Genomic DNA, 26224 nt, shown 5'->3' with positions numbered 1-26224 from the left:
AGCCCTGGTAATAAGTAATAAATAACCATAGGCGAAACTACGGGTCAGACCAGTCAGGTCATGGCCTGACCAATTGCCTACTAACGAAAAATATTTATATAATATATATTTTAATAATTATTTACACATTATAAATAATATATGTACTTATACATGTATGTAAACGTATACAATTGTACGTTTCATATAATACTATAGTATAGTACATAGGTAGGTACAATTGGTACAAATAAGGATTATAATAGAACATAATAAGTCTATTCTATGTATTCGAATAATCGGTTTTATTAGTTGTTTAATTTAGACATTTGACGTTTATTTCTATTGTTATATTATAAGAAATAATAGTTAATTTTACGTAATAATACTTTTTATATTTTTCATTAGGCCTGACCTAATAAAAGTGTCTAGTTTTGCCTATGGTAATAACTAGTGCTTATTTTCATAAGTTAGTAGATGATTTATTTTATTCATTAGTTGTTTTATTATTCATTAGTTAGTAGTTAAATTGACTTATTCTCTTATTATTTACTTCCCTAGTCGTTAGTCATTAGTTGGTGGGCACTATCACTAGTCTTGAATACTGAACTGATACCGTATACACGGAAAATTTAATATATAACTATTTGATCAATTAAATTTTAGAACTTTTCTCATTAGAGGATTCATATGCACAGTGGCATGGTGAACTCAACAATTTTCCGAAGCAAGTATGTTGTATCGATACACGTGCGCGAAGCCAGGTATTCAGCTAGTATATATTATTTAATATCATAAAATCAACAATTGCAATTAGGTACTGGTCACTTAATGGACATACAACAGGGTAATAAACCTGACCATCATATATCAAGTTATATATCAATTATAAAAGCGCATGAAATTTGGCTAAACAGGTAAATAATTAATCAATAATTTATTAATTAATCAATAATTTATTCTATGTAAGCTCACGTCAAACAGTTAATAATAATAAGAGCATGCATTACCATAAACTTAATATTAAAAGAAAAATTGTATCAAAATTAAAGTACAATAATATGAAAAATAGTTTGAAAAAAAAACAGAATTATTCTTAAAGAATAATTAAGGACAAAAAAAAAAAAAAGCATTTATTAGTATTTAAATTTGTACTTTTACAATATTAATAACTAATAAATGTAGTTATATATATATAACTATACATTTATTAAGCTCAGTCAAGTTATATATATATATATAAAAAATTTTCATTAGTATTTAAATTTGTACTTTTAAAATCTTATTAACTAATAGATATAGTTATATAAACAATTATAAATTTATAAATCTAAATATATAATATTATCAGAACTATTTAAGATCAACAGCACTCATAGCCATGGACTACAATTAGTTAACTGTTTATTATTTATTATTGGATTTTTGATTATCAGATATTATTTTTATATTTTAATTGAATATCAAATCTAGCTATAGCTCTGATAAATATCAACTGAACAACAATATATAATTATTAAAAATATATTTACCTATAATAAAGTGAAAAAGTGTATTTTAAAATATAATGGAACAGAATAAACAATATGGATAAACAAAAAAAAAATAAAAAAAAAATAAATAAAAATGGTGTACAATTTTACAAAAAGTAGAGAAGCTGGTTTAATCCAGTATTTGGTGTTCCTCTTAATATTTGTGACGCGAAAAAAGCTAGCTTGTGTGCATATTGACACAGTGCAGGAACCCTCACAGTACCCTAAGTATAATGTAAAACAATCAATTAATAATAAATAGTTTTTATTTCTTTTTATTAATATGACTGCCAATCATATATATATATATACACATATAATATAATCATTAATATTATTAAATAAATAATCACTAACCGACCAATTGAAGTACATATGTGTCAATTTGTAAGTAACCTGTTGCATTTTATCAGGAGACCAATCTTTAAAAGTATCTTCAATCACATTATAATGAGTAGGTGTAACCGTACCTTGACCTACATGTTGTGAGATGAGGTAAAAATCATACCTGTCAAGCATTCAAATATTATTTTAATTTACTGTGAATATACAAAACCAAAGTAAGTGCCATTAATGATAAAATAAAATGTTAATTATATTTGTTATTGTTATTTTATCTAATGTTGCGATTTAAATTTATTAAATTAATTAAAATTAATGCTACGGAGTTTTTACTTCTTTAAAAAATATACTTAATCTATCCTATATCTGGGATAAAATATATAAATTTTAAACACATCTGCGTTATATCAAGTTTACTGAAAATATAAATAGTGCAGTTGCACTACACTATATAGGTTAGGCAATACTTTATAGTTTATATTGTTCATATTTTGTCATGAATATTTTTAAGTTGTATTAATTCTATACAAGTTAAAATGTATGTATGTATGTTGTTTATATGCGTATTCAACAGTAATTCTAGAACGCCTGAAGACCTTTCAATAAGTTACATCAATAGATTTGATGGGAACTGTAAAGTCTCATAGACAATAACAATTCTCAAAAATTCATGAACTAAAAATTAAGTTTAACTTTATGATTATTCCATTTGTTGCTAAAAGCAAAATTTCCAACTTGGATTTCACTTAGTTTTGTGTTCAAATATAATATATTTTGTATGTTACATGTTAATAAATATTTGTAAATATATATTTGATTTCACTTCACCATTTAAGTCTTAATATTACTCCTCCATTTAATTTATCCTATTCCATAGAAACTAATTTTATATGATTTTTTAACATTGAAATTTACTTTAGTTTTAAATGTTAAAATACTGTTCAACAAAATTATACTATTAAAATATAGACAACTGAAAAATTATTGGTTAGTTAATCAAAAAATAAAAATAAATTGTAATGTAGGTGCATATTAATTACTCACATCGTAGGATCCGTAACAACACTATCAATAATTGTTCCTGGAGGTGGATTTTGAGGGTTTTGACCACTGGTAAAAAATCTAGTACTTATACGCTTTTTAACAATAATAAATGCCAATTGAGGAGATTCTTCTTCATCCTTATAGAATTCTTTACAGACACTCTACAAATATAAAATAAAATTTTAAATTAGATTAGGTTTTAACAATTTTTACAGAAAATAATGTAGATGGATAACCTTTCTACAGTTAATCATAAATAAATTTAATATTAAATTTCAAATTTTAAATCAATAAAAAAATGCATTACTTAAACTATTATATAAATTAAAAATATAAAATTACTATTTAAAATAAGTACTGACCTTAATATTTGCAAGTTCAGTTTTATGTACATATGACAACTGACCATCACCTACACCATCTCTATAAATCATAATGCCAGAGGGAAGCTTATTATTATGAGACCTGTATGCATGTAAAACTTCTAAAATAACAAAGAAAATACATGATTTATATTAATTTTTTTTGAAAATAACACGAAAACAAAAAAATTATCATTTAATTAAAAAACTATAGTTTACTTTAATATTTGACTCACCTAATAATAGAATTAATCAAATGTGATTAAATTTATCATAATTTAGGACATTTAATAATTAAAAGCAAATAAATAGAGCAGGTTCACCAATTTAGGTACCTTTAAATGACAATAAATGAAGATTGGGATCATTCATTAGAAATAAAATGAACAATCGAAATAGCTAGGGAAGCATTTTGAAAAAAGTCAAAGGTATTCAAATGTCATGTCTGTCTTTTGCTACAAAAATAAAAATTTTGAAATGTTATTTCTTCTCTGTATTATTATAAGGAGTTTAAACCTGGACACTAACAGAATCAACAGATAAAAAAAATTGAAGCCTTTAAAATGTGGTTATATAGGCGGATGTCATGGACAGATCAAATTATTTACCTAAGGGTACTGAAAATTATGGTTAAACAGAAATAATTATTAACCACTACTATACAAGCTCAGAAACTTGAATATATTTGACACATTATGAGAAATAATCAATGATACAATATACTCCAAATTATATAATAAGGAAAAATTAGAGTCAGAAGAAGACAAATATCTTGGCTAAAGAATCTATGCGACTTATATAATTCAACATATATACAGAGTAAACAGGAAACCCTGTCTACTATAACTTTTTGTATTGATATATCCATGTTAAATATTTGAAATCTGGATATTGGTAAACCCTACACATAGAAGAAGAAAAAATTGAAAAAAGTAAACTTGTCCTAATTAGTACCATATAAGTGACATAAAATTAAATTAATATATTTAATAGATTCTTTTAAATAGATATTTTTATTTTTTATATAATAATTACACAAAAAATTGAACCACATATTAGAATAAGTAATAATTTTTTATATGAATAATATATGATTAAAAATATTGCTTTAAAATTAAAATTAAATTGCAAATATGGGTTTATTTAATACAAACATTTTGGGTTGACTTTTTTGAATCATTTGTTTAGTTAATTAAATTATCACAATACAATTATAAAATTATGATTACTATAAAATAAATGGTATAATGTAAATTCTTTAATAGCAAGAAAAAATAAAATAACATCTTACTCGTCATGTTTGCAGTAAAGAAATCTGACAGCTCCTGTCCGCTAACATGTTCTGTCACACAACTGTAGTAAACAGTTTGCTCATCATTAATGGAAGCTACTAAAGCACCAAACGATTTATTTTTATTTTGTTTATCATGGCAAACATCGAACCCTATAATCAACATGTTCTGAAAATATCAAAGTAATTACATACAACATATTAAATTTATAATTAAAATCTAATACTTTTCTGGGAATTTTAACCAGCCATGGAGCACATCCAAGTTTACTGTTAATTTGTATAGCGATTTTAGTAATCACTGACAAATTGTTATTTTGCACATTCCTTAAAACAATTACTTGTGATGGAACTGAAAATAAATATACTCATGATAAAATTTGGTATATTAATTTTATGTTAAGGAATATCATTTAGTCTAAAAAACGTTGTCTAATATTAAAAATGAGAAACACAAAAATTATATTGAAATCCTGATATAATAAAAATGATGCACCTTCAAATAATCAAAATCAATAAATCATTTATCTTAATATTACAAATAATAATATAATTAATGTTAATATTACAAATATTAATATACTTAATGTTCATACTAAAACCAACTGTATATAACATTCAATTAATTGCACTGTAATTACCTGCTCTAAATACACATAAGTGGCGTTTAATTGCACTATAAGTATCACCACGATTAGATGGAATTATGCACATAATAAAAGATGGATTCATTCCATTAATTGCGTTCTCAAATGCATCTGTATAAGACTTAATAGTAGGGTTTGGAATAGGAATTCTAAAAATTTAAATTAAAATATCAATTATATTTAAATTTAATCATTATTTCATGCTGCATCAAATTATTTTATAGTTAAACTTAAAAAGTATAAGTAGATTATGCATAAATTTAAAAATGTTTAAATAAAAAGTAAGCAACACTTACATGTCAGGTCTTGGCAAAAAAAATGACATTGCATCTGATACCCGTTTAAGAGAACCTAAAAATTTCTGTACATCAGCCATAACATTTTGTGGAGCTACTATAGCCCAACGTTTGATACTAGCAGAAGTGTACATTGGAGCATTACGTAGAGCATTTGACCAATCACCTCTATCTCCAGCACTAAATTGATGTGTATTACAAGCAATTTTTTGAGGTGGTAAAACACGACCATTAATATTGACCAGATTTTTACCAGGTTCTAAATTCCAATTTTTCAATGTTTCTACAGACTAAAACATTAAGAAAAATAATTAAGTTAGTATTTATATGAATTAATAAAAATTAATTTACCTTAGGAGTAGAAAGGAGACGATTCATGAATTTATTGTATCTAATAATCCTTTCTCTAGGATTAACTCGTGTAAATTCTGCTAATTCTCTCATCATCATTCTATTATCACTGTAATATATAGAAATATAAATAGTATAAATACATATTGTTAACATTCAATAAATATGTAAAATAAATTTTAATTATACATAAAAAAATACTTAAAAATATTTATAATACTTGTGCGTACATATATTTTTAAAAAAAGATTTGTTTGAAAATGAGATGAGAGTTGAAAACTAGCAACCGAACAGAAAAAAAAAACGTAAATAAATGATATGTAAAATAGGTGTGAAAGTAAGAGGGGTTCACCCCAATCAACCATGAAATATCAGAACATTTTATATAAAAAAGTGACTTGATCTACAAATGTAAGTTATTCCAGAGTTTCAGTTTTTTCAGACTTGCAAATAAAATATATATCTTATATAATAAATAAAAAAGCATGCTATTTATCAATATTTTACATTTATACTTCTTAAAAACCCCCATCCCAACATTTTTTCCTGAGTTCGTTCCTGGTGTATAATTAATATTATAAGAAATATATATTTTGTACTTTATATTCATGATTAGAATGAAGATTGACTTTAATCAGATGAAATACCATAACTAAAAGAATGAAAAAAGCTAATATAGACTATGTAAATTGAATGAATTATCTAAAAAAAGAAAGTTGTGATAAAAAAGAATATTTTCGATTAAATTGAAATTGTACAAAATTATTAAAGAAAAAAATTTAACTTAAATTATGATAAAATAAAGTATGTATATACTGCTATAATACATTTTAATATATATTTGTTATGTATTTTAATAAAATGAAGCCCATTAATTTTAAATAACTTCTAATATTGATATATTTAGAATGACTTACCTCATACTTTGAGAAAGCCCAGTCAGAATACATAATTCAGGAATTAGATAAATTGCTCTATCAGTATCACTCTTATCAAGTACATTCTTTTTCTTTTTAGAAATTAACAGAGGCTGTCCAACATTTTTGAGTTTAATGTTCCATTTCTAAAATTGAAAAATAAACTGCTTTTTTAGAAAAAATACTTAAATACGAGTACATATTATAACTGTTAACTAATAAGTCATAAATAATATACTTGATGGTAATAATCTATATATGACATTTGAGTTCCATCTTTTTTTGGAAATGTGGACTTAATGGTGCTTTTATCATCAACATCATCAATTCTATATGTTTGATTATTATAATTTGTAAGAACTGTTGTCCCAATTACAGCAGCTTTAAATTTAATCTAAGAATAAAAAAAGAATTACAAATATTATTTTCAAATGTACACCAAAAATAGGTAACCAAATATTGTTCCCATAATTAATATTCTACAAATAACAACCTATAACGGAAGGACCAATGTCATATTTGATATAAATTTTTTTTTTTTATTGGAGCATGAAAGAAGTATGGCACATCATAAATTATTATTTTTTTCTTACTTTATTAAATGTAAATCAATGGAAATTTTGATCTGGAGAAAAATGAACAAAACATCATGGATTGAAAAGAAACAAATGAGTAAGTGTTAAATTACGTATGAGAAAAACGGGATATAATGAACACATATTAAGAAGGAAAACAAATTTAATAGGACACTCGTTCGGACAAAACACATTTATAAGGAATATTTTTGTGGGAAAGATCTTAAGGTACGGTGTCCAGGGCGCAGCTGGCCTCCGCTACAGTCACGGTCACACTGGTTTTTACGCTATTCTTATGGACTGGTATCCAATGAGCGATTGCGGCTTTGCAACTATGAACAAGACGCTGCGCGGCTCTACCCGATAAAAAACAGTAAATAGCAACATTCGCCAGCGGCTTTTATATTTTATACTAAACTACAATATATTTTAAACTTCATGATCGAATCACAAAACTAAGTGGTAATAAAGTGGTATTTTTGTCTGATCAAGAGGAAATATTAACTGAAAAAGTACATAATAATCCTGCACTTGAAGACTTGTCAAAATCAAGCCACAAGGACATAATTCTGTTTCAAGATGATTTGGTTAGTTCAAACTTAACTAAGGATAATAAATAATCAAACTGTTGATGATTGACCCGAAAAAACTCAGTAAAATTTTTTTTCATTATTTAATTAATATCTTTCAATTAAAATATCAAAAAAACCTTCAGTCAGTCTAATTTATATGTAGTTTTGGACCAAATACTTTTTTTGGAGTATTATAAAATATCTTATCAAATATTCACCTCAAATATTAAAACTTATTCCAATTACTATAAATGATTAATTTTTCTTCATTGCTCTTGATATTTTTAACTTATACTCATGTATTATGTATAAAATTAGCATACATCATCATAGCATTTACATTAAGTTTTAACTGAATAATATATTGGTATAATTAACAATTACTTACAAACCAGTCCCTATCACGATGACTTTCTCTCATGAATTCTTGAAGTAAATCATAAACAGTTTCCTCGCGCATCACTTTGGTGGATATTTCTGAGCGGAGTAATAGTCCACTATCAAACATCCCAATTGTTGTCTCATAACCAGGCCAAAGTTGGAGTCGTAATTTTTCTATGCAAATCTAAAATTAAGAATATATTAGGACATATAAAATAATAAGTATAATCAAAAATAATATTTAAATATCACATACAAAATATTATAATCACTTTAGAGGAATATGCATAAAAGGAAAAATATAATGACAAGTCGCAACTTGTCAACTCTTAGATTAAATGAAGACCATTTTTAATTTATATAGAATTTAATAATCTTTGACAAAATGTCCATAGTTACTTTAGCCACTGGATCATAGTAGTTTCTTCCAATTAATTTTAACTCTAAATGTCTAAGACAATTTCGCAACAATAAATTGAAAACTTGGAGATATGCATAATCACCAGGTTCCAATACAGAAGTATATGTTACAGTTATAATAAATATTTGTCCGTCTGAATTACGTTTTGATGTCAGCTCAAATTTCTAAAAAAAAATTTTAATTACATTAAACACAAATTATTTTAATTTATTCTCAACTTGAATTAACAAGTCATATAATTATAATCAATCATATATATATATTAATAATAATTTACAAATATTAAAAACTTACATCTGATTTATATTTTTTACTACTAAACAACATAGTACCCTCAAATAAGTAAGCTCCTAAAAAATCTTTATGATTGCTTAACAGACCTCGTCGAACCATAACTTTATCTTCTTCGGGACTAAAGTCAACACGATACTGATATAGGGTCCAATTTGTATAAGTTTTGATTGGAAAATAATTTGATATCAATGACACTGGTTGTCCGGAGGCTCCTGAAAAATAAGTAATAAGTAAATTATATTCTATACAATATTTATATTTCTTTTTAAAAATTTATTTATATAATATTGAATAATATATTAAATGACTATGCACAGTGCTTGGAATTTTTAAACAAAGTGAGGAAAAATTTTTTTTTATATTCATAAATAGTTGATAAAAAATTTTAAAATCTCTAAGTTTATATTTTTATAGTTATAACTAGGGCTCAGGACTTATAGCACATAAAATCATAGCGTTTAAAAACATCATTATAAACACTAAAAGAAGCATTTAAAAAATTTAAAATTAAGCAAAAATATTTATTCAAAAAAAAAAAAAAAAGAAATTATAAAATTCTAACTAAAAATCAAACAAAATAAAAATAAATCTTCACTTTCAAGACTTTAAGGTTTTTATTGATTTTCTAAAGGATTTTTCTAAAAAATAAAATGTAAACGGTTTTTTCTGTTTTTGATCATTCTGACATTTGATACTCAGTTCTATTTTCAGTGTTGGAATATTTTTGTTAATGCTACAACGATGCCTCAGATGGCGAAGAATTACGTGACATTATAGAAAAGATAAGAATTATTTTTATTTTTAATTCTATCAAAAACGACTTCGCAGGAGAAAACTATAAAAAAGTAAAAAAAACTGGTCAAAAAAGCAATTAATCAGAAAAACTAGAAACAAGCATTTTTTTTGAAAAATTGGAGAAAAAAAGGGCACTCTCAAATTTTATAATTGTATGTGTTATAACTTGACATACACTTCTATAGCACTCTGCTACATTTTAAGTCAATCCATAAAAATAAGCAAATGCTTTAACTCCCGAGCCCTGGTTATAACTAATGTTCAACTATTTTGAGATAATTTTTATACAATATACATTTTTAGACATATTAAGATAAAATAAATATTATTATACATAAATATATTAAAATATAATGATGACTATTTTCTTAAAAACCACAACCCTAATTACAGCTTTTATTATTCATTATTTTACAATTAACTTAAAATTAATACAAAACTAAAACTAAGTACAGTAAGTTTTTAATTCATTATAATATATAATTCACATATACAAGTAATAATTCATAAGCCATATTTTTGTTTAAATCATACCTTGTTTTCCAGTTTGACTTTTAGACGATTCAGGTCTTGGAGCCCTATAGTAGGAAATTTGAGGAGTAACTATTGGTTCCCGGCCCCGAATTGCTCCACGACCAATTGGTATTGGTGTACCTTCAAAACAATAAATCAATATATTAAAAAAATTTAAATAATAATTTTTTGTTTAATGTTTAAGCTTCTTACACATTTTCATTCAAATAAAATCATTTTTAAAAAAGCAAAGGTATAAAATTCCCTATAACTTAAATAAAAAAACTAAAAACCAAGTATAATAGTAAATTAAAAATAATTTCACTAATAAGAAATTTAAACTTTTTTATTAGAAAATAATATATTAAAATGTCTTATATATTACAGTTAAACACAATAATGTTACATATTCTGAAATTTTTTGGTTGCATAAATTTTATTAATTTAATATATTTTTATTAACAAACCATAATATATGATATACATAAATAATTTAGTAAAATAAATATAAAATACTATCTAAGTACTGTTTTACACCACAAGCAGATAATTAATGTTATATAATATTTATCAATAGATACCTGTTTCCATTTCGGAGAATTTAGTTGTTACTTCTTCAATCTAAAAATAAGGTTACGTAAGTATAAATATTTACCAATTAAATTTAAAATTATAAATATATTTATAAATTCAGCAGATGGTAAACGTAAAGAACTAACAGAAGGTCTTGATGTTCTTGGTCCAGGTACTCGTGGCACATTTGTATTTCCAGACCGAGGTTGTGCAGGTCGAGGTCCTGCAAATCTTGGATTTCCAGCCTGTGTTGGTGACCCTTGCTGATTTGCTGGTCTGATTGGCTGAGATTGCCCACGAGCTAAGCCTCTCCCTCTGCCTCTAGCTCTACCTCTACCGTCAGATGGATTCATAGTAACTTTAACTGTAAAACTAATATACAATTTTCAATAAAAAATCAAACAAAATATAGTAGTACAATACTTCAAAATGAAAAGAAAATTACTAATTAATAAATATATTAGAATTTTCTTCAAAACATTTTAATTCCATAAATAACATTTATCATGCTAAAATGTTATTTACATTACATTTATGAATTATCCTATTCTAAAGTAGACTGAAGTAAAGAATAATCTTATTAATAAGTTGGTATATTTATCACAGATACTTATTCTTGTTCATTGGTGTACACTAGTTACTTGGAGGATAATTCCGAAGTTAAGTGTTGCGCAACATATGTCAACCACGAAACTTACCAAGTTTAATCTTCAATTTAATATTATTATAGTCTAGAAATCAGGAGTTTTTTGAACGATTCTAGTTTAGCAACCTATCGAGTTTTTTAATTTTTTTTTTCCAAAATGTGTGTTTTAGGGTGTTTTATAAGTATATAAAAAAAAAAAAGAAGCCCGGATAAACTTTGTTTTGAAGTTATTGATGAAAAGCTTCAAAAACTTGAAGTGATGTACTTTGTGATATTTTTGCCTTCCAAATTATGATTCATCAATTTCAACAATTGACCCCGGTCCACCTATATACGAAGTATTTATGAAGAATAACTATTAAACAAATGTTTCGGCACTCGTTGCTACACTCCTCGGCGCCGTCGCTTTGTTCCACAAATCGAAAATATCCCTCAACTTGCTATGCAAATCCATCTCAAGTAGGTAACAGGGACAATAAAAATGTTAATATGTGAAAATTAAAATTAAATATTCAATTCTAAGTATTTTAAAAAAAAAAAAAAAAAATGTGCGTTATGAAAAAAATGAAGTTTTTGAAGTTTTTCATCAATAACTTCAAAAAGAAATTTGTTCGGGTTTCTTTTTTAATATACATACTTATAAAACACCCTAAAACACACACACATTTCGGAAAAAAAAATTAAAAAAATTAATAGGTTGCTAAACCAGAATTATGCCGTTTTTTTAATATTTTCTGACCGTACAAATGAATTCCCACTTCTAGATTCTAGGAGGGAATTAAAGTACATACACATATTGTCCATGAATGTATTGGTATTTACAACTTTCTAATTGTATAACAATAAATATAATAAACTCACCAATTTCCGAAACAAAGATAAATGTGAAAACCAATTCTCTATTAACATTTTGCCATAGAATATCGAAATAAGTTTAAAAGAATAAAAACGTCAATAATAACTTCAAATTATTTAATTAGTATATTATTAAGTTATCACGATTGTAGATAACAATAAATTTATCTGTTTGCAACCATATTATTCGATCAGAGAGCAAGATAAAACTAAGACCCTATAATTAATTTTCGAAATTAATATTGACACAATTTTTTTTTTATTTGAAGTTTAAACAATTACAGTGGCTTTTTTACCAGGATTTTTTGCTACGTATGGCCAATTGGAAGCCAACAATTATAAGGTATGGCCACCAAAAATGAGATTTCAACAAAAAATAAATAAATGATAAAAAGAAAAACAATTAAAATGAACTAATTACTATATTTAAAAACTTTAAATGATTACAACACTATAACAAAGCTACTTCAAAATATTACCATTATTTAATATTTTCTGCTTATGAAAAATGACTGATAGGGTCAGGCATTTTTAGGTGGGGTTATGGCCCGTCCCTGGCGCCGCCAAAGCACAATTATATTATCTTATAAAATAAATATAAAATAACAATGAGGAGTTTTTGTTACAATTATTTTTCTCACTGCACAAAATTTGCCTTACTACACACTAAAAATAACACTCCTAGAAATATACAACGTATTGTATATAAAAGATTTTTTCGAATAGAAAAACACCCACCAACACTCTTGACCGACCGTCCATGCAACAATTGGATCTGTATGAATACAATTCCTAATATTTTCTTTTCTCATTACACATGCACATTTTTCAATCTCGATATCACTTATCAGTCTCAATGACTGAAAAAAAAGTGTTCAATATTATAGATCGTCTCCCATTGCCAGAATCGTATTATACTTAAAACTGCAACTACACTAACTACAAAGATACTTCTGTAATATGAAAAGTGGTACTGCCAGAATGTGTCATTTTACACAAATACCTTGCCGTCTGTGCCATGATCAAGAGCCCAGTACGCGAAACAGCTGGATTACGAATTCTAGTAGAAGTGTGCGGTCCATCGACTACTTATTTTCATATGAGTATAAATGTATTAAATGTATGTATACCCCGTATAAATGTGTTTATGTCATAGGCATGCGCAGATTCTTGTTTCCGGTGTGGCTTTTATTTTTTTTGATCATCCACCACTTTATAAAACAAAAAAACTTAAAAAAAAAATAAATATATATATACAAAACATCAGTAAGTAGAAATAAAATTTATTAGAAAAACTGATGTACAATCTGATTATCAATAAACGCCAGTCCCGGCAATTTTTATTTTTTTGTAATTTGATAAAATTGATAAAAAAAACATGATTTTCCAAAAAAAAAAAAAAGTTATTAGCCCTTTTTACCTAAGTACCTGTACCTAGAGTGCCTCGATAGAGAGAGTGTGGTCATACGTTATCACAAATTTGATTGGCCGAATGAATTGGTCGCCATTAGTTTGCTAACTATATTATGATAACAGTGTTTTTATATTGTTGTCAATGCAATAGATGCAATCTAATTTGGATTTTTTCAAGATATATAAAGAATAGTTAGATCTTAGAATTTTTTAAGCGTGAATTGAAAATGCCTGGATGTGCTGCAATCAATTGTTCCAATTCTGTTACAAAAGGATTTCTAATGAAGCATTTTCCTAAGGACAAAGTTAGAAGAAAATTATGGTTAGTTAAAATGAAGAGGGATAATTGGTCTCCTACCAACTATTCTTGTTTATGTGAAGTGAGTTTCAATTATTTTCTTAATATTTTTTTACATAAAAAGTTACAAATATTTTGAATTGCATATTTATTATTATTTTACTCTCTTAGATCCACTTTGGAGAAGATATGTGGGAAAAAACACGTGAAGATGGAAGTCGGCGGTTGAAAAATGATGCTGTGCCAACTATATTTTCTTTCACAAAAGAAAAAACAAAAAGAAAACCCCCTACATATAGGCAAGTAACATCTATTATAAATAATCAAGTCTCAAAGCCACAAGAAAAATTAAAAACTTCATATCAACAAACTCGTGATAATGATGATGTAAGTTTAGATAATAATTTGGAATCAAATAATTCAGAAAATCAGAATAAAATGAAGTATGAAAGTATGTTAAAAAAAATGTTGGAGTATGAAAAGGAATACAAAAGAACAGTTAGTAAAGCAAATAGATATAAAAAACAATTGCAATATTTGAAAAATAAGTTAAAAATAAGTAATGACACAAAAAATACTCAAATGTTAAATTCAGTTTTTAATATTGACCAGATAAATGCATTAAATAGAAATTCCACAAAATTTATGAAATGGTCCAATTCAACTGTAATGAAGGCATTAAAGCTAAAATTTAGTTGTGGCAATAATGGGTATGAAGAATTACTTAAACAAAATATTCCTCTACCATCTTTAAGAACAATAAGGAGAAGACTTCAGCATTTAAAGTTTGGTACTGGCATTTTGCATGAAGTTTTTAAATTTTTACAAATAAAAATTGCTTGCCATGCTTGATATTTTTCCTATGCTTTACTTATTTTTAGTGGTATTAATTATTTTTATTAGATAGACTTTGCTTTTTTATTTTTTATATATACATATAAGATATAATTTGTTTTGATTTTTTAAATATATAAAAGTACAGTTTATGTTAATTGTTTTAAATATAGAAGAGCTTATAATAATTATACTTGTCTGTTACACAATATTAGCACTATTTTATTATGCTTTGCTTACACTTATATTTCATAAACATTGATTTTATTTTTATATATATGTTTAATTTACAGATGTGCAATTACTAAGGTTACCATATAAGCCTGAAGAAAAAAAAATAGAGGACAGTTATTGAGGCATAATTTGTAAAATTAAATAAAAAACACACATTGAATGATTATTCAAATTAATCAAATAACTAATTGTACCTACTACCTAACCTATACCTACCTATTAATTATTTTATTTATAAATAATTATAAAGCTCCCAAATGCTTTATTTTAGTACATTATTTAATAATTAATATTATAATGTAATGACTATGTCATACTAAATACTAAATTGGTAATAGTATTTAGCAAACTAATGGCGACCAAATCTCTTATCATATCTTATCAGTCCGTATGGCCACACTCTCTCTATCGAGGCACTCTACCTGTACCTACCTAGAAAAAAGTCTCAGGTATGGCTATAGCCCTATAAGCCACACCCGTGCGCCATATTGTGCAATGTATTGTGCAACCATATTCGTTGTACAAAGTGTTATTTTAATTCAAGTTGTGTGTTCGTGTTTACACGTACGATTTGATCAGCGTATACAACAATAATCATATCGGCATATTAAATTACCAAAGTAAGCTCTATCACTATATACAATGAGCTCACATAACACATGTTTATTTAAATTTGATAAGTAGAAAAATTACATAGTCTAGAGCACGAAAAATGAATGTTGGTCCCTGCGACCCATTGATAAATACCACAGATAAATAATAAGATATTATAATAATAATATGTTACTATATAAATCTGTGGATCATACCAGACATTCTAAATATTGCAGCAAAAACCAGACAATTAACCATAGTAAATTCATCAGTATTATGAACTTGTATTAAAGACGTTTTATAGATTATTAAATAGGTATATATTTAAAATTATACCGTGATCTAAATACAAATCATAATCGAATTTTAATTTATATTTTACAAGTCTCGATGTTGACGCATTTCCCAAAGAACCACAGATGGTATGCTAAGGAGCCGCAAATTCCTGACCTCTATTATATAATATATTGATTATAATTATTTTTCAACCATTGCTATATATTTCATAGAAATTGGCTAATGACTTTTAAAATACGAATTTATTTTGACGGAACAAATCATTTTTTCCAATCTTGTAAAGTAAAAATATGATTTATAATCCTATTAAATCAGATTAAAATGTACTTTATTAGGAAAAATTACATTATGTATTATGAACATTATATTTCACGCTTAATTGATGATTGTTTGTAATTCTATTACTTAAAATTATATTATACAGGCATAGGCGTGAGCAGACCTGTATTTTAAGAGGTGCCTTTAACAGAGCCGTCCTAAGGATTCTTAAGGCCTGGAGAAAATTAACTCGGGGGCTTCTCAATCATTACAATAATTTACGAGTATGAAAAAAAAACTCATTAAGTTTGTATTGGTTACACGACCAAGTAAACACTAAATAATATTGAATAAAATAGGTCATCAGCAAAAAAAAATCTTGATATGTCTGGTATACACGATACGTAGAACTTGTCAATAGTACTTGCACTTCGCTACTTTTCACTAGTAAATGTAACGTGTTTCTATTCATTGGCATCAGTGGCGTATTTGGGATAATTTTTCAGGATATGCAAAATACAAAAATCTCTTACTGATACAATGTAAGGAAATTTAAATTCAATAGTTTATTTATTTTTTTATTAGGTTAGGATTTAAGACACTGGTTCAAATTTGTTCATTTATAATCCGAAAAATATTATCATAAAATAAGTATAATAATAGTTCTTGTAAACTAACGTTACATTCATATACGAATTGTACAATGACCTGTAACCCGTATACGCATATGTATGAAAGACATGATAACCCTATTTTTATATATTTTTAACACATTTTTATAATAATTATAATGAATATTTTTATACTTGTGCAATTTTAAAATGTATTTAGTTTTGTTTTTATAAAATAATGGGCGTAATGTGTTATCATTATCAAAATAAAAAAAATGTAAGGCACTTTACATTTTTTTAACGTCTTAAAATTTATATTAATTTGTCGAATATCAATTGGTTTTTTAATCAATATTAATAATTCCATTTATAATCAAATATTAATTAAATATTAAACAAATATTAAATTTTGATTATTTTAATCCAGTAAATAACTTGATTCTTTTAATTGAGTAAATATTACGATTATTTAAATCATTCGTTTGTTCCTATCACTAGTTAAAATAATATGTTCACATCGTGACGGGAAATCAAAAAGTAACCAGCAACATGTATTCGATATACAGCTACAGAAAAAAAGCGACTGAAATCCGTACCACGGGATTTCGATTGGCTCAACAATAAAATCAGAATTTAAATATTCGGTTATGTATATCGGTATGATTAGGTACAGGTTACTCACCAAATCGACAGAAAACCAAATCGCTAAACACGTACAGGAAACCGGAGTCGAACAAAAAAAAAAAAAAAACAGTAGGCTGTCACCGGTGACGTAAAGCGGATGACAGCTGCGGTGAACTGCTAATCGGATATTGTTATCAAAATAACGGTGAACGACGATAAACGAAATCTATGTATTTGGATTAACAAAAACTATTTTTTTTTTGTACTAAACAGTTCCTGAAATGGTCTGTACGAAGTGCGAAGAACAAATGAACACTGAGCAACGAGGTTAATTACGAACGTTGCAGTCGAACGTCGTCGGACCGTAGCGCCACCTACAACGAAATATTTCTTGCACGTCCCACCCGTGAAACCTGTTCGACGAGTTCGAAATATCGAATGCGCGGACAACGTGTCCTTAGTAAACAGAAATACATAAAATATACAATTGTAATAAAATAATTGACATTGTGAGGGGTGTCGTACCAACCAAATATTACGGCCTAAAGAATTTCTAATTTCAAAATATTATTAATATTATTATTATATAATATTTTCAAAAATCAGTTCAATTAATATTAAGGACGTTGAATTTTTTTTTAAATAAAATACACTAAATTAACCGTTGTAATTTTTAACATATAATTCAACTACTTTTATTTTTGCACCCATCTTAACATTCGCTTATTAGGGCTCTGCTTGTGGGTAATGTCACCCGAGCGCCGAAACAATGAATCCGTTTACAATTTAAACAATGTTTATCGAAAAGGTGTTCCGTGAATATTTCACATTATTTTTCTAAATGTACTAATAAAGTGCATTTTTTCTTTGTTCCAATCGACGTGCACAATACTGTGCTGCGATCGAATATACTTTAAACTATATGCACACACTAAACCCGAAACGGCGGGACCAAACGAACCTGAAAATATTCGGGCCAAATTTTTTCGTATATTACTTCATTCATTGTCCTCGAATTTACGTATTGTGATTTCTGCGATAATTTTTCGACAGTGACGAATTCAGTGTACAGTTGCCTAAATTGTATTAATAATATTGTATTTTAAATTATATTTAAAATATGGACTATAATAGTTCTTCAGATGATGAATGAAATTCTTTTTTAGGGCGTCGTTCATAACCGCACACTTTCAAAAACAGGTCGTCGTTCAAAACCGCATACTTTTATATCTTAATCCCACATATGTCTGCCGAATTAAACCGTTCAATACCGCACACATTGATATATATCAATAACGTATACAATTATCTAAAATAACATGAGCGCACCTCAAGACCGGGCGGGGTTACTCGCTCGCTACGCTCGCTCGGACAGTTAAAAACGAAAATATCCCCCGATTTGCTATGCAAGACCACCTCAAATAGGCCACAGGATAAAAAAAAACGATTATGAGTGGGAATCATACGAAACGGCAACGTGAACCATACATGCAAAGTATGCAAGGAGAAAGAACTGTTTATCAAATGTGTGTAGTTTTAAACTATTAACATTTCAAATTTCAAACAATAACATAAATATGTGCGGTATTGAACGATGTAAAATGTGCGGTTATGAACGGTAAGTATGCGGTTTTGATAACCACCGCTTTTTTATTAGAGAGCTCCTTTATTAAATCTCAGAAGATATATTGGATGCATACACGTTGGAAACAATATGATAATAGTGGTGAATTTCAAAATATGTGGGCTGTTTTAAAAAATTACATATCCAAATGTTATGATTGCTTTCGTATGGATATATCTTTGACTATATTTTAACGGCTATCAAAGACGATTTGACAAGACACTCAAATTATGGATTATATTTTAGTATTTTAGTAGAAAAATCCGTGGTAAAACCAATAAATTCTTTGCAAGAGCGTAGGTACAAATTATTTATGGGGAGGGGTTGATATATTTAATTAGTAATTATTATTATTATAAGCTATTTATTTGCTAGCTGGGACTTTGTAAATTGAAGGGGTTGAACCCCTAATTCCCCTTAACTAGGATTTTGATTCCTCACTTTACTCAAAATGTAAATGGTACCATGTTAATAAATATTGTAATGAAGGGGTTATGGTGGATGTGGGAAATTTTGTTGTGCGTTAAATATCAAATATTCATAGTAGAGTTAAGGTTTTTAGTTATTTTTTCATTTCGCTGAATATTAGAATAATTTCCTCTTACATTACATTTATGTACAAAAATAACGAGAATTATTTTATAAATTAATTATACCTTTTGGTGAGACCCTAAATCAATTATTAATTACAATACCACTTGAATTTTATAATACAATAAGAATATATGTAACTACTATTCAGAAAAATATTTTGAAATAAGAATTTGACCGCTTTTAAGTCTTATGGTTTTACCACTTTTAATCAACTCGTTTATGATGTTCACATTTTCAGCAATAAATTGTTAATGCTACCATTGATTATAGAAATCTATAATCAATGATATTTCGTTAATAAGACATAACTAATAACGTACACTACGTTATTATACCCGTTACACACCGTAGATACAAGCACAACTGTTGATTTTACGGCATAATAATGCATATGTTCATTTATGATAGTCAACCGGTTCTTAGGATAACATTTAATACATTCTTATTTATCCGACTTTAAGTTACCCAAGTACAATTATTTTTACTTTTAACTTATCTTCATTGGTATTGTTTGAAGTGTGTATAGGGATTTCCTAGAAACAAGAAAAAAATCCCGTTATCGAGACTCAACTGTATGTCTGTATACGTGACGTTGACAATGATACTTTTCGTGGAATCTTATTTCATTATCTGATTGTGTATTCGTTCAGAGAATAAAAAGAACAAAGGGATTCTACTCTCTCGTGACAGGACCATGGGTAGGTGAGGTATCGTACTCGAAATCGAACAATGATTTAATTGTGTGTTTAAATTATGTTAAATAATTATAAATTTGTTTTTTAAATATGTTACATATATTCAATTTAATTTATTTTTCCAAATAACATAGGGACATAGCTATTGTATGTTTTCATTATACTTTTTTCATTGGAATGGAATTGAATTTAATGTGTTTTTTGTGCTAATGATACTATTCTAAACAAACACAGCTATAAAATAAAGAAAACATTGTATGGATTACAATTTTTAACGCTCTTATTCCACTATGATATAAATGTTTTTTTAAAATATCTTGAACTATATTGTTTACTTTGCTCATAGTGGGTTGCAGAGCAATGAATAAAAAACTGCTCGAACATGAGTGTAGTACTGTTGTACCCAAGAGCTTGATTATTAATACACTTTTCTCCTAATATTATAAGAAAATATTATAGTCTTAGTACAGTTTATTTACTTAAACCGCATCTTACTGGAACGTTGTATAATAATAAAAATATTTGCTTTGATTTTGTTGTTTCATATTTTTATACATTACCTTCATATATTCTATAGGCTTAAAAGCATATAATTATAAAAAATTTCTACACTATGCCTTTCATAAATTATTTATATTTTATATTTTTATATATTCTATGCTCGACTTGGAAAAATTAAAAAAGGGAGACTCTATTTATTTAAAAAAAAAGAGCGTCCCCAAAACTTGTTAAGCGTTATAATTATAACATAATAATAGTAGGGGGACGCTAAAATTTCTGAAAATTATTTGGGGTACTCCGTCCCCTTGCGTCCCCCCTCAAGTCGAGCACTGTATATATTCCCTCTTTATAACTTTTAATTATTGACGATGAGTACTTTTATGTAGGTTCTCTGAAAGTGAGAAAGGCATTGGTTACCTCCACGTAGTCTTTCTTGGGTGTATCTTTCACTAAGAAGGTTTAGAGTGTAAAACGTATTGAACGCCAACATCTATATATACACACCTATTATAAAGTATTCACTTATGACACAATTTTTTTTTTTTTTTTTAGAAAACATCAAGGAAGATTTATCCCCATTTTTATAGCTTTTTGTGTGCAGGTTAACGTTGTATATATATTCATTAATTATTATTGAAAGAATACATTATGTGTTAGGTCTTCTTTCTTTGAACCGACGATACTGTATTTGAATGTTTTTTTACTTTGATAATTCCATATTTCAAAAAATGTCCAGTTCTCTAGCGTTTATGAGGATTATAAATTGTTGTATTTATTGTATTTAACATACTTTAAATAAAAGTGTCCCTTCGTTAGGTTAAGTTACTGGAGAACACACTTATAATGTTTTTGTAATCATAAATATATGCATATTTATACCTTTTTTTTAATTCTATGCCTGTCTATTAAATATAATAAATAATACATATATTTAATCTTTAACTGTTGTTAAGAAGACACATAACGTTCTACGGGTATTATTATTATGCTTGATTATTTTCAAATACACTGCGGTTTGCCCTCTGCTATTTGATTTTTTTCATACATAATATATATAATGGTTTTTATATGTATGACATCACATATCTGCTAGATAGCGAACGCCTTTGACGCCAAAGGCGTATCAGTTTTCCACCCGTATATTATCAAAAGTAATAGTTATCACAAGAGGGAACCGTGATAGTATTGCATGATAAATTGTGCACAAAAATGTTTTCGATATTATTAATTCATATTATTAATATTAATATTTAATTACTAATATAAAATATGTTAAACGAATTTCACCCGAAACGAGGCACAAAGAAGCTAGTATATTATTACATTATTTTATTTTATTTTATGAAACACCGAGTTATCGTTGTTCATGTGATTTAAGCACGGAGAAAATATTGCTTGTCCTAACCGCACAGTCTTTAGTTCACAATATTAAAATTCAATTAAATACACAATTTATCCGTTATGACTAAGGTTCAAAGGGTTCTTAAAATAGTCGAAGGACAAAGAACCCATTGTGTATTGTATCATAATAATTAATAGGTCTGTTAATAATCATTTTATTGTTATCTAATCCAGCGATTCCCAAACTTTTTCCGCCACAGAGCCTTTTTTTTAAGCAGTATTTTCTCGTGGAGCATCAAGAAATATTTAGTATTAAGTTTTATTTGCCTGCGTTCTACAAAGCATATTACACATGATATGTATTTATATAGAAGGAAATTCAAAACGAAACTGTACATTTAATATTATTATATACAAATTATTATACAATTATATATTAATATTATTATATACAATATAACTGGCCTAGAAATTACTGGAATGGGAATGCGTATTATCTAAAATTAAAAATTATATTTTCTTATCAATATTTTAATATTGTTCCATACGTGTCAGTATATTATATTTAAGTTCATGGAGTCTTGTAAAAATATATTAGCTCGTTGTTTTAATTAAGGATCAATAATTATTACGTTTTTATATTTTCTACGGTAAAACGAATTGAGTCCTGTTGAAATAATATCGGAGCCCCAAAGGTTCCCCGGAGCACAGTTTGGGAACTACTAATCTAATCGAAAGAAATCATTATGTTTTGTGCGTTAACGAATAAGCTAATTACTTTTAAAATAATATATTTATCTTATATTATATTATTAAAAATATTTAGCAGTTCTGTATGAGTAAACTATTTAATATCATTACCCATTGGGTACTATACACTATATGTTGTCGCGTACTGCGTAGTCACATAATATAAAACACACATTATAAGAGGTTCTCATGAACATCAAACTGGGCGTGTTGTCTGTTAACACATGGTTGTCTGTTTAAGTGAGAATATGAATATTGAAGTCGCAGATACGTGGACAAGTGAAAGGGTTCACATAAACGTTTTTCTGGGAAATTGTAATAAAATAGTTTATCGGAATGATGTGGTGACCACATCCTGTGTCCCTGCATCAGAGATTGTGTAATACACACATGTGCGGAATCGATGGGAAATTATCATATTTTATTGCCATTAGCGCACATGCACACTCACAATTCGTGGAAGTTGTCTTATTTTATTATCATTAACGCACACACACACTCACAATTTATAGGAATTATCTTATTTTATTATCTTGTTCATTTACACACACACACTTGGGATTTTACACACACACATACAATATCACATATAAAAGGGACCCGAAAACAAGGGCAAATCAGACGAGTCTTGTCTATGCTGCACTGAGCACCTTCACGTCAGTGTATGTTATGGTCTGGACTTAGAAATATTTCCAATTATTTTATAAGTACAATTGTTAGGACTTAAATAATTTCTATCACTAGAATATTTACAAAATTTGTAGTTAGAATAATTTTTATAAGTTAAATAAATTTAATTATTTCAAAAAGAAGTCTTAATTATTCCTGACTACACTTCCACACAAGCGTTGACTGAGACGTTGTAACTGAGTTAACGGATCAAACGGTTGGCACGTAACAATGTTACTATTATTGTTATGAACGCCATATTATTATTATTATTAGTTATAGTATGATTATTATTACTGCGTTCATATTACTCAGGCATAAATGGGGGTAAATGCAAAATAAGCATTTTTATATGAGCGCCTGACACCGTCTGGTGCAACACAGTCGGCGGATGCGTACAACATTAATAATTAGTAAACCTACGACTATGTGATTCTCGAGTGACTTTTTAATAGCGCTAAAAAAAAATAAAGAGAAATAATCAAACAACTGTTAATTTATATCGTTCTTTCGTCTTCCCTCGTCGTGTTCGCAAAGGACGAGTTCATACACGATTCCTCGTGCCGACGGATATAACCGAACGGTTCCACAACATTGTTTACTAATTACATTTTTCACAGAACCCAAAGACATTAAAGGAGGATTAAAATTAATACGTGATAGGTCCCTAAATTTCCGTTGTCTTTATAAAGCGATGTTCAATGCGAGTGTCGTACGCATCGCGTTATTTGCGCTTCGCGAGACAGCCGTACTCGCACGGATTCAAATTATTCAATGACGACCACCGGGTTACGGCGCAACAGCACTCTTCTTCGACGAAATGGGTTTGTTGAAGGATAACTCAAATAAAAGACACACTTACTAGAAATGTATTATTAGCACGAAACGATTGTTGTTCACAAAGTAATTATTTTAAGGTTTAAAGACAGAGTCTAACCGACTCCAACCGAGAAGATGTCAATAATACTGAGCTACTCGACGCACGTAAGTCCCGTCCCGACTACATCTAGACAAATTCTAATTTAGGTACTCTAACACCCTCCAATTTATATGTTTATGCTAATCGGATACGTGTTCGCGTCAAGGAAAAATAAACTAACAGGACGTCCCGAATCACGTACGCGTAGTTCTGAGGAGTACGCATTCATTATTCCAAAATATAATGTTTTTCAACCTTCTGTAGTAAGACCAATACACGTACGTAGGATTTGGTCTCGCATACAAATGTTACTGGTTTTCTTAATAGTAACACAGCTACGTGTTGGGCTTACTACAGAAGTTAAGACAGCATAAGCTGGGTGATCCACCTTTGTAGACCCCTCCTTTTAACGGTCACTGATTTATTAGGTGTATTAAACATTCATTGTACTCGTCGTTCAAACATCAAATAATATTTAGAAAAAAAAAAAATACTTAGATAATACGTCCGATAAATTTTGTGTAGATTTGTGCAACCTAATACTGAAATCATAAAATGTGTCTGCACAATGTTCGCAGCAAACTGTTTTGTTGAAAAACCTTTAAGTCTTACTGTATAACATGCTTTAATAATAAAATGTCAGTGTACAAGAAAAACGTCAAACTATGCTGGCAAAAGGAAAAAAAACTACAAAAACTGTTAGGTTTCTATTGTTATTAAGAACCGATAACCATGTGGTACAAGTGTACACATGGTGTATACATATGAGCTGGGTTTACCAAACAAAGGCACAAGTATCCCGGGACTAATAATTTATGTTTTCTACATCGTGCCTATAAAAACGGACACTTGTTAAAATATCACATGCTAGTACAACTAATACGAGTAGAGATCGTTTGGTTTGGTGACACTGTGGGTTATCATTATTCGACCGACTAATATTTTCATGCGATATTAATCGACTTTTTGTCGATCGGTACAATGAAGGTTTATCGATTGACGACACGTATCGAACAGTACCGGTTTAATATTTACGGAATAAGAATTAAGAATTTCAGGAAAATACACGAGATTATTATGGATACGAAATTTTTATATGCCCATACGGTTTAATTCGCTTTTGTATCATTATAACGTCATCAATCCGTAAAATGTATGTATTATATATATTCCGCCCCATGGTTCATTAATAACACGACACATCACAATTATTTCCAAATTCTCACCATCAAAAGTTACATAAAAATATTATAGATAAAATGTAAAACAATTACCCAAACCAAAAGGAGCACAATTATACCATTTATCCGAATTACCCCAAAATCGTTCACTCAAACGAGATCATCCACTAGACAACTGGAGGTTTCAATTATTTTTTTTATGAAGAACAAGCAAAACTATGTACAATGTCTGTATTAATTTATATGATAATTTTTAAAGATAATTGATTACAGGACTGGACGGCTTGATTGAAGGGTCATAAGTTATGACTCATAACATTACTTAACAATGATAGACTTTGAGTAAGTTTGTAAATTGTATTAATTGTTGTTATTTTTTCTTTGGAGTTTCTGATATCCTG

The 26224-nt window shown here is 27.7% G+C and overlaps 2 protein-coding genes across 5 annotated transcripts; one reads left to right on the top strand and one right to left on the bottom strand.

Moving 5' to 3' along the window:
- Nucleotides 1-1551: 1551 nt before the first annotated feature.
- On the bottom strand, nucleotides 1552-17876 carry LOC112685703 (piwi-like protein Siwi). 3 transcript variants are annotated; one of them, XM_025557654.1, is made up of 18 exons: nucleotides 17608-17876; nucleotides 11032-11257; nucleotides 10894-10933; nucleotides 10334-10453; nucleotides 9005-9216; nucleotides 8689-8874; nucleotides 8297-8473; nucleotides 7000-7155; nucleotides 6762-6907; nucleotides 5845-5953; nucleotides 5494-5783; nucleotides 5192-5346; nucleotides 4778-4902; nucleotides 4551-4719; nucleotides 3260-3381; nucleotides 2898-3058; nucleotides 1869-2019; nucleotides 1552-1735 (listed from the first exon to the last, which is right to left on the bottom strand). In XM_025557654.1, exons 2-18 carry the CDS (start codon nucleotides 11236-11238, stop codon nucleotides 1619-1621), a joined length of 2643 nt encoding a protein of 880 aa, XP_025413439.1. In that variant the 5' UTR covers nucleotides 11239-11257; nucleotides 17608-17876; the 3' UTR covers nucleotides 1552-1618. The 3 variants fall into 3 exon arrangements, with proteins under 3 accessions (XP_025413439.1, XP_025413438.1, XP_025413440.1); XM_025557653.1 differs by lacking the exon at nucleotides 17608-17876 and adding an exon at nucleotides 13390-13421; XM_025557655.1 differs by lacking the exon at nucleotides 17608-17876 and adding an exon at nucleotides 12393-12496.
- On the top strand, nucleotides 13751-15331 carry LOC112685704 (THAP domain-containing protein 1-like). 2 transcript variants are annotated; one of them, XM_025557656.1, is made up of 3 exons: nucleotides 13751-14179; nucleotides 14269-14887; nucleotides 15225-15331. In XM_025557656.1, the coding sequence occupies exons 1-3, from the start codon at nucleotides 14027-14029 to the stop codon at nucleotides 15284-15286; spliced, it is 834 nt and encodes a 277-aa protein (XP_025413441.1). In that variant the 5' UTR covers nucleotides 13751-14026; the 3' UTR covers nucleotides 15287-15331. The 2 variants fall into 2 exon arrangements, with proteins under 2 accessions (XP_025413441.1, XP_025413442.1); XM_025557657.1 differs by having other exon boundaries at nucleotides 13753-14179; nucleotides 14269-14882.
- Nucleotides 17877-26224: the final 8348 nt, after the last annotated feature.

Source organism: Sipha flava, unplaced genomic scaffold, assembly GCF_003268045.1.
Source record: "Sipha flava isolate LNK unplaced genomic scaffold, YSA_version1 288_pilon_pilon, whole genome shotgun sequence".
In the NCBI taxonomy this organism is placed as follows: Eukaryota; Metazoa; Arthropoda; class Insecta; order Hemiptera; family Aphididae; genus Sipha; species Sipha flava.
The sequence above is the reverse complement of the archived record's forward strand: the minus strand, read 5'-3'. Positions and strand labels throughout refer to the sequence as shown.